The sequence below is a fragment of the Solanum dulcamara genome, chromosome 11 (assembly GCF_947179165.1).
Source record: "Solanum dulcamara chromosome 11, daSolDulc1.2, whole genome shotgun sequence".
Lineage (NCBI taxonomy): Eukaryota > Viridiplantae > Streptophyta > Magnoliopsida > Solanales > Solanaceae > Solanum > Solanum dulcamara.
Genome location: NC_077247.1, coordinates 54266692 through 54276992, shown reverse-complemented (window position 1 = coordinate 54276992; position 10301 = coordinate 54266692). Strand labels below are relative to the sequence as shown.

The 10301-nt window shown below is 36.4% G+C and overlaps 1 protein-coding gene across 1 annotated transcript; it reads left to right on the top strand.

Moving 5' to 3' along the window:
* On the top strand, window positions 1–8769 carry LOC129872390 (succinate dehydrogenase [ubiquinone] flavoprotein subunit 1, mitochondrial). The gene is made up of 16 exons (XM_055947381.1): window positions 1–293; window positions 709–876; window positions 1900–1987; window positions 2403–2549; window positions 2618–2758; window positions 3057–3142; window positions 3232–3324; window positions 3435–3498; window positions 3711–3854; window positions 5015–5202; window positions 5316–5490; window positions 5573–5743; window positions 5902–5971; window positions 6074–6194; window positions 6351–6388; window positions 8377–8769. The coding sequence occupies exons 1-16, from the start codon at window positions 201–203 to the stop codon at window positions 8477–8479; spliced, it is 1890 nt and encodes a 629-aa protein (XP_055803356.1). The 5' UTR covers window positions 1–200; the 3' UTR covers window positions 8480–8769.
* The last annotated feature ends 1532 nt before the right edge of the window (window positions 8770–10301 follow it).

Here is a 10301-nt window from a genome sequence, read left to right as displayed (position 1 = left end):
AGTAATATTTGTTAACTTTAGGGGTAGTTCCAGCATAGTGGGAGTATAATCGTTAGTCGCCCAAAACTTCGTCCCGGTACCCAAAAAAAAAGAGCATCCCATTTTCACATCCATTTTGATTGCTTACTTCTTCATCTATAACTCCATTCAATCTCCAAACACAACCAGCATCGGCATATTGGTTTCCGGTACCTTTGAGAATGTGGCGCTGTGTGTCGCGTGGTCTTCGCGCCTCCTCCGACAGATCTATCTCCGGCGGCGGCCATTTTCGCCGACTCTTTTCCTCACAAACTGTACGGTTCATCTCTCTCTTTTTTTCAGTCTATTGATTCGATCAGCTAATAATAAGTACTTGATTCTATCGATTTGTTGAATCTTAATGATTTCAATTGATACATTTTGTATTGAACTTTGTTCGAATCATTGTTCGTGACCTAGCTGTTAGTAAATCTTAGGATTTTTGATTGATTGAGTTTTAATTTTGACGTTTCATTAGGTTAGCGACCTACTGTTATTGCATTTGATCTTATTCTTTGAAGGCCTTTGTGTTCGATTGTTCTAGATTCTCCGAGCTTGTGGTTTCTCATTTTTGGCATCAAAGCTCTGTTTTAAATCTTTTTTTCCCTTTTATAAGCTGAGGTTTCACTTTTTCTTTTTTCATAATTATATATGTTATAAGATTCTGATGATAATTTTTCATATTATAAGAATGTGGGAGGCTCGTCCTATACGGTAGTGGATCACACATACGATGCGGTGGTGGTCGGCGCAGGCGGTGCTGGGCTTCGAGCAGCAATAGGGTTGTCTGAGCATGGATTCAATACTGCTTGCATAACCAAGCTCTTTCCTACTCGATCTCACACTGTTGCAGCTCAGGTACCTGGATTCTAACTCTTTGCCAGTTTTATTTTATTTATTTTCTTGGACTAGGTAGAGATATTATTGTTGTATGGTAGGAAGGAGAAGACCCCGAATTGTAGAAGAAAAATATGTTCAAAGAATATCCAATCATCTACACTAATTGGGACTCTTTGCTCATTGTTGTCGGGTTGAATGTTTGTTTGTGGGCTGGGCCAACTAGACAATAGTCGGTTTTGATACAAAATTTTCTTGGAGATGATCAGAAACTTGAAAAAGGTTCAATGGATTTTCTTTAAAAAGTTAAAACTCATGACAATGGCAGATGAGTTAGATTTATGTTATAGTTTGTAGAGAACTGTTAACAACTGTATGAGTGGAGTGTTTTTCAATCAAATGGGAAAACTTCTTTTTGATTGTTATCGTTTTGATTATTTTCCTTTTCTCAGTAGTATTTCATGGGTCTCCTCCTCTTAAAGTTTTCTTCTTGTCTTGTTATCTGTTGAGAACATCATGACGACACAATCTTGACTACACCAGTTGAGGTAGATTAGTGTTTAGAGTCTATTAAAACTTCGGATTAAATTCATCAGCTCATTTATGTGTCGTCCTGGCTTGAATTTTTTAGTTGTTGTATTCCCTCCACAATCTTTGCACAAAACTTGCTTAAAATTCACGTCGCCAATCTTCATATGCTGGTGTTATTATACTTGGCCCGTCTTTTTTGTTTTTCCTTTTTTTGTTTGTATGAAGATATTAGTTTTGCCATTCTCTAATCCCTTTTGTTCATCTTTGCTATCTGCAAGTTAATCCCTAGCCGGACACAGTTTAAGTGCATTTTTGTCTCTACACTTCCTGCTAAGAACTGTTTAACTTAGAGAGATTGGGGAGAAAGCTGGTTTGCTATGCAGCTTGACGGGTCATAATTTGAAGCTTGATTTACCTTAAAAATAACAACTCTTATCGGATAGAATAGGATTGTACATGTTATTGCTCAAGTTTCTGTTTCCAGACCTAATATGCTTGTTACTTCCTTTGCAGGGCGGTATAAATGCTGCATTAGGCAATATGACAGAAGACGATTGGAGGTGGCACATGTATGATACAGTTAAAGGAAGTGATTGGTTAGGTAAGTTTTGTCTTGAAGTCGGATTTTCTCTACGTCTGTTGGCATTAACTCAATGCTTCTTTTGTATGAATGAACCATGTGAAGCTCAAAAGTACAGATTAGAAATTTGTGCAGCTTGACAGTTACAGTTTGTACCTCTTACTTAGACATGTTTAACTTCAAAACAGAACCAATTGCTTCCAATGGGCCAAATTTACACGTTTTTTTACCACATTGAAGTATAAACTCTATGACCACACTGTTTGCTGTACACTTTTTGCAAAACCAATGATTTTATTGGAGAAAGGCATGAAGTGGCAAAAGGGTAATGGGTTCCAAACTTCCAATTTATGGACCTTCGATATTATGGCTTAGGGTTTTCCTTGTCTCTTGTACATTGATTTATCTCAATGCTAGTGTGTCGATGATTTTCCAGGTGATCAGGATGCTATCCAATACATGTGTAGAGAGGCACCAAAAGCAGTTATAGAGCTTGAGAATTATGGTTTGCCTTTCTCTCGAACTGAAGATGGTAAAATATATCAACGTGCATTTGGTGGTCAAAGCCTAGACTTTGGAAAAGGTAAGAAGTTAAGCACTTGATCTAGTTGTATTATCAACTCAATCTGACTCTTGTTTTCTCTTGGATAGGTGGACAGGCATATCGTTGTGCATGTGCTGCGGATCGGACTGGGCATGCTCTATTGCATACTCTCTATGGCCAGGCCATGAAGCATAATACACAGTTTTTTGTCGAGTATTTCGCCTTGGATTTACTAATGAACAGTGATGGTATTGTCTTCTACTTAGAAGCTCAGTTCTCTGTCATATGATTTTAAATATTTTCCTAGTGTGAAAATACTTCGACTTGCGCTGGATATTTTGAAACTGTGGTAGTTATCTAGCATGTATCATACTAAATAATATCCTGATTTCTTTTGATTTTTTAACATTTTTCTGATATGGAGATTGATCAGTATACATGCGGTTGAAGTTATATGTGAATTCAGGGGACCTCTTGCTCATTTTTAGCCATTTCATTCTACTAATCAACTCTTCTCTGTGCTTTAAAAAAATGCATCAACATTAGGGAGCTGCCAAGGTGTAATAGCACTAAATATGGAGGATGGTACCTTGCATCGATTCCGTTCTGCCAATACAATTTTGGCGACAGGGGTACGTACTGGTTAACACTGACCTGTACTTAGACTTCTGGAAGTAGTAATGATTTTGTAAACCTTCTCTTTTCTAAACGTTTGGATTAGGGTTATGGTCGAGCTTACTTCTCGGCAACATCTGCTCATACTTGCACGGGAGATGGTAATGCTATGGTTGCACGTGCTGGGCTTCCTCTTCAGGTCATTTTATTAATGACATCTTCTGTTCATGTCCCCCCCACGCACCCACGCACCCACCCTCTCAACTATGGTGCCTTATTTTGAAGAAACTCTGCTATGTCTCCTTGCAGGATCTTGAGTTTGTGCAGTTTCATCCCACTGGTATATATGGAGCTGGTTGCCTCATTACTGAAGGTTTGTTTCTTATTTGATGCTATTAGTGAGGGCAATAATTATATTGCTTGTCCATTCTTCTGTCAACTGTTCTTTCGTTCGTATTTCCTGCTTTATTGAGTACAGTGTTTTTCTTTTCTTTTGGCGAGTGATTTCTTGTGTATAGTATTTAACTTTTCTGTTGACATAATTTTGAATTTCTATTTGTAACAAGTGCCTCATTCCATGTTTAGGATCTCGTGGTGAAGGTGGTATCCTGAGGAATAGTGAGGGTGAGCGATTTATGGAAAGGTATGCCCCAACTGCCAAGGATCTTGCTTCAAGAGATGTCGTTTCCAGATCAATGACTATGGAAATTCGAGAAGGGCGTGGTGTAGGTATGATGTCATTAATTTAGCTGAATTAAGAAGTTAATTCTCTTAGCACTCTTGTAGGAGCCCTTGTTCTTAAACTTAAGTCACTGTAGTGGAGTAAAGATTCTCCAGGCTTCAAATGCACTGCATGGATATTGACCACAGTACTAGAATTTCAGGGGTTATTGCTATTCTTATACTTGTTTTACTCAATAGCTATTCAAATCATTTGTTTTCCCTTTAATTTCTGTGAATGATTTGTGACGGAGTTCTTGATCTGTCTGGTTAAAGTGTTTGTGTTACGACCATCATAGTGAGTCTAAAATGCCAGATCTTCATTTAACTGAAAGTATTCTATCCAAATCATCTCTAGTTTCTGTCTGACTTAGGCGTCAATGTTATTATTTATTTGTTTTGATCATCATCGTATAGACATGAATATTAAAACTTGAGTGATCCTCCGAATTTCGAAGCTTGTAAACTTTATCTCTAGACAATATGTTTGATGGTAAGCCACCTAAATCTGAAGGTAATCTTGCTATAATGTCAACTGCATTTGAAGTACAGCAACAATCTCAAATAAATAAAAAGCAAACTTTTTTAACTTTATATTGAGATATATTAGTCCATTAGAACTACTCATGGACCAATTTCAATTACCAGTGACAAGTGAAGCTTGTTTGTTTTGAAAATTTTGCGGTATCATAACTTCATAAGAGTGTGCGTGTGTGCGCATCAACATGTCTTTCTATTGTTGGCATTATCAGTTATCAAAACATATAATGTAACCACTTGTTTCATTAAGTTTTAAGTGCTATGGTTATGAAAGACCCACCACGATTCTGGCTGTTTATCTGTCCTCTTGATAAACTGCCACGTGCAGTTCAGTAAAAGATTGAACTTGTATAAACTTTTGTGATTTGTTTGTTTGAGGTGTGCTATTCATCTTCAAATCTTAGGATAGAACTGGGCTAGTGTTTGTTGATGGACAACTTTTATATGTCAAACTTTTTTCTGGGGACTGCAAATGTAGGTACAGTGCTTATTCTGAGCATAGTGGATGTTTGTGGCATGTGTTCAGGATGAACCCCTGCCCTGTTTCCTTCTCTTTCTTCCTCCTCTAAAGTGGTTACGACTGCTGGACCTTTTTCAAACGTCTGATATTATTGTCAAACATTCAATAGGACCATTGAAGGACCATATCTATCTTCACCTCAATCACTTACCTCCAGAGGTCCTTAAGGAGAGACTTCCGGGTATCTCTGAAACAGCTGCCATTTTCGCTGGTGTTGATGTAACTAAGGAGCCAATTCCTGTTTTACCTACCGTGCATTATAATATGGGTGGAATCCCAACTAATTACCATGGACAGGTATGAAAAATTAGTTAATGTTTCATCTCTGAAAATCTATTTTTAAACCTTTGTTTTTCTTTCCTGCTCCATTTTTGAGGTGAAACTCATTTTTTATATGTCCTGTTTGGCAGGTGGTCACTAAAAAAGGGGATGATCCAGATACTGTGATCCCTGGACTGATGGCTGCTGGTGAAGCGGCATGTGCATCTGTTCACGGTGCCAATCGTCTTGGTGCAAATTCTCTTCTAGATATTGTTGTTTTTGGGCGGGCATGTGCTAATAGGGTTGCGGAGATCCAAAAACCAGGTTAGAGAATTTGTTTATCGATCGTCACTAACCTTGAGGCATGCATAGCATGTTTAAGATTTCTGAACTTTCATTCCTGCAGGTGAGAAACAGAAGCCACTTGAAAAGGATGCCGGAGAGAGGACTATTGCATGGTTGGACAACATCAGAAACTCAAATGGTTCATTGCCCACCTCAAAGATAAGGCTGAACATGCAAAGAGTTATGCAAAACAATGCTGCTGTGTTCCGCACACAAGAGACATTAGAGGAAGGTAGGAAGGAGGAGGTTTCATATTTTTAAAATTTATTTGTATCATTTTTTTTGTAATAAGTGTCTTGGGAGAATTTCTTTTTTATTAAATATTTGGAGACTTTTATCAGCTGAGCTGACTATTTTCGCTGCACCCTTTTTCCTCTGTTGCGGTTACAGGTTGCCAACTCATTGACAAAACATGGGAGAGTTTCCATGATGTTCAGTTGAAGGATAGAAGTTTAATATGGTATTATTGCTTGGAGGAGATTTGAATCATTATTAAGTATTCTTAGGTCTTCCTTCTCCTCTTTTCTGTTTTCCTGAATTTCCTTCTTTTTCAAATTCATAGGAACTCAGATCTTATAGAGACTATTGAGCTGGAAAACCTTTTGATTAATGCATGCATCACCATGCACTCGGCTGTGGCAAGAAAAGAAAGCAGAGGAGCTCATGCTCGTGAAGATTTTACGGTCAGTTTCAATTTCTTTCCTTATGAATCAGATACTAGTGCTCTTCTTTTCTTCTTGTTTGGTCAGTTTCAATTTCTTTCCTTATGAATCAGATCCTAGTGCTCTTCTTTTCTTCTTGTTTGTTCCTAATGGTTTGAACTTTTGATGGTTTTGCAGAAAAGAGATGATGAGAAGTGGATGAAACATACCATAGGGTAAAGTTTTTTCCTTGTTTATTTCTATGGCTTACTCCTAGTCATCTTTGCTTTAATCTGTGCAATTGATGCAAGGTCTTGCTTGATTATAAATTACTTTTCCATGAACCTGTATATGCTTGTTTTTGGGAGGGAGGGTGAAGGGAGGAGGATGGGGGAGGAGGATTGCAACCTCAAGTTATGAAAATCGGTATTACAACAACATATACCTAGCATGATCTCATAAGCGGGGTTTTGGAAGGGTGGGGTGTACACAGACCTTAACCCTTATCTTGTTGAGGTAGTGAGTTAAGCATTATCTAGAACATGTCTGAAAAATACAAAAGTAAAAGCTATAGTGAAATATTGTGGAAAAGAAAAGTACTAACAACAAAAATGGTAAAGATAGCCGAGTAAAAGAAACAACACTAATAAAAAAAATTGAAGAATAAGATACTTATAATAATAATTAATAATGATACAGATAAGTAGAAGAGGGAGCAGACAAGGTGCTCTAAGCTAAAACCATGCTCTCCCATAGGAAAGAGAGAAATCACTCAACTACTTACTAACCCTCTACCCTAATATTCATCCTCCATGCTTTCCTATCTTGGGTCACGTCCTTGATAAGTTGAAGATGTGTTATATCATATCTAACCACCTCTACCCAATTCTTCTTCGGTCTACCTCTCCGTAGGCCTATCACTGCCAACCTCTCTCACCTCTTCACTAGAACATTTGTATTCCTTCTTTTTACATGTCCAAACCATCTAATCCCTGCTTTCCGCATCTTGGCCACCATTGAGACCACTTCCACCTTGTCCCGTATATCTTCATTTCTAATCTTCTCTCCCCTATTGTCTCTACACTTCGATCTAACCATCCTCATATCAGTTTTATCCTTCAAAAAATAATAATTTTTGTTTTTGAAAATCGGTATTGTCCTTTGAAATTGATTATCAAAAAAAAATTATCCTTCGAAATTATTTTTTTTCTTTTAAAATCGTCCCATCAACACCAAAAAATAATGTGAATATTTGAGAAAATCAACAAACGGAAAGTGAAATATATTTCCATGTCAAAACAATTGTATTTTACAAGATTTTGTTTTTTGAAGCATGATGATGAAACTTCAGTTTTTTTTTTTGTAATAGGTCGTTCATGTAAAAATATACTTTTAAACAATGTGTATAGAAGTACGAAGCAAAATGTTAAGATATGTATAACTGGCGCATTTAAGCTAAAATCCTAGAACCTACTTTGTCCATAGACACTAGAGATGTTTTGCCACATCATAAGTGAATCTTGATGAACAGATAAATTTTCACAGAGAGATACATATCAAAGGAAAAACATTTTTTGAGAAAAGAATAATAAATTTCTTTTGGTGGAAAGGGTTTGACTGGGAGGCATTGGAACATTATTAGCATAAGCACGAATGTTGCCTCTTATTAGCCAGAAGACAACATGTTGATACCAGTCAGCACTTAGATGCCGCCACCCTCCTCGATAAAAAAGCTGCTCAAGTTTATTTGCCTCAGTGTTCATGAGAATCAAATTTGTCTTGCATGTGTTTGACTGGGCATAAACACAGCACTTGTATATTTGGTTTTCTTTATTTATATTCTCCTTGTGGATCATGTGCAGTATACTTACACGTTGTCTTTGATGTTGTTGTGGTTGGATTTGGCCACAAGCAGTTCAAAATATGGACTTTGCTAGTAGCCTTATCGTAACCTGGTGTAGAACCACCTTTAGAAACTACCATCATCAAATTGCTATAGACCAGGTGGTCTCAATTCCAGTACCTTGGGTTTACCTTTGTTTGCAGTACTTAAGTTTTCTATTTTCTGTTTTCCTGGTTGGTTCCATCCGATTGTGCTCTTGTAGTAGTGACTTAATTGATCTCCAGTGCTCTTATCATGATAGATGCGCTCTACCGATTAAAAGAAATCATGGTAAATGCACTTTACCAAATGTTCAGCTTAACAAAGTTCATTTATCTGCAGATACTGGGAGGACGAGAAAGTTCGGCTAGATTACAGACCAGTGCATATGAACACTCTAGATGACGAAATTGAGTCGTTCCCACCAAAGGCACGTGTCTACTGATACACTCATTTATAGGGGGGGTTGGGTGGCATAGAAGTTGGTAATATGGAAGGTTGCAATAAATAGCCCAAATTGTGAAATTTTGGTAATAACTGTTGATTTATTTGTGCGATGATTTGTAAGCAGCATGTGTTCATAAATATTAGAAGCAGAACACAGTTTGTCTTGTAATCAGGAAGCAACGCTTCTTCTGACTTTTCGATCTTGTAGAAGATGGTGGAATCACTTGTTTATGCTCTTATATAAACTACTTGTCACGATTTGACATGATTGGAGACATTATCTTCTTATCTTGATGTTTTTTTTATCCAAAAAACTCAGTAAGCCCCAGCACGTGTGGTTTATATTATCTAACGAGACATGAATGCTGCAGTTTTATAAAAGCTTTCAATTTTTTTGGATGTGCTTGTACTTCTCATGGCTTACAATCTATTGCTGTCCTTTCTAATAAATATTTATGACGGTGAACTTTTATTGATCGTCTTACTGTGAATGGTGTAGAGGATGATACAGTAGTTATTTAAATTTGCGAATTCTGAACTTCAAGGGGTTTTAGAGTGTGTAGCGGTAGAAAAGTATCATATGTTTATGAAAGCAGTTGACCAGCTCTTGAAACATTTTCATGTATACGTTAGACATTTGTGAGTTGGCTTGTTTTGATGCATAAAGAAACAGAAGATATTTATATTTTGTTTCTAACTAGGGGTGACAATTGGGCGGGTTGAGTCAGATTTAGGCGAGTCATAATGGGTCAAAATAACAAACGGGTTAAAATCCAACCCAATCAAGATTTGCTTGGATCAAAATGGGTCTAGTAATGTGTTAGTCTTATAGAACAGCTCAGTTCCTAGCTTAACCCAATTTTTATCAAGTTTGATTGTTTTATTTGTTTTTTAAAAATATTTTAGTACCTAATGAAATCATATTTTTTCTCTATCATGACTATATGTAACATATCAAATTTTTTTAAAAAAATTAAAAAATATTTTGACAAATTTTTTCATGAGTCAATTTGGGTTACATATCAACTCAATTTTTAATAGATTGAAATGGATTGAATTAATAAATAAGTGGATTAGTATTTCGTCCAAACTTAATTCTGCAGGATGAATTTGATTTTGCCACTCCTAATTTCAACTGACGTTGGTGTTTCCCAAAACTGTAGTCCCACAAGAGATTTATCAGTCGCGTACTATGGTACGCTATACCTTAATTCCAATTTGTATTGTTCTGTGGTAGACCAGATGGGGAAATGCACTTCCTAGGAGTGAATATTTCAGCGCAAGTAGTATTATTTTTTGTCCTAATTTTACGAAACACATCCACAATGATAAAATAATATATTTTGAGTTTGACTATTGTTCTGTTGTAATGAAATAACATGTGATTTTTATTCTCTCATAGAAAGAACATTGCTGTTTTCCCCTTAAAATGGGTTTCACCATTGTCTTAAAATTACCATTTACAGCACATTGATACTTCAATAACTTAGCTAAGCATAAAATAGTAATTTCTCAATTCTCCATCTTAGTACAGCTAGAACTGTTGTGTTGTCATCTCGAGTTGGAAGATGGTATTTCTATTGACCAAGATTCTTAACCAACAGTGTTATATCAGTTAAGTACTTCCTTGAGATAATCTTGTTAATTATTAAAATAATTGTAGACACTCGAATTTTGCACAACTCTAAAAGACGAGTTCTATTTCAGTTAGAATTTCTTAGAGGCTATTCGACCCTAAATTCTAATTAATGCCTATATAAAGAATATTATATTCTCTTGAAAAGACATCTCAAAAATTACATAAATTCATAAAATATTCA

Coding starts and splice junctions, on each gene's coding strand:
- LOC129872390 (XM_055947381.1), top strand. CDS start 201: ATGTGGCGCTGTGTGTCGCGTGGTCTTCGCGCCTCCTCCGACAGATCT. Junction 1,988..2,402: donor TAAAGGAAGTGATTGGTTAG/GTAAGTTTTGTC, acceptor ATGATTTTCCAG/GTGATCAGGATGCTATCCAA. Junction 6,389..8,376: donor TGGATGAAACATACCATAGG/GTAAAGTTTTTT, acceptor ATTTATCTGCAG/ATACTGGGAGGACGAGAAAG.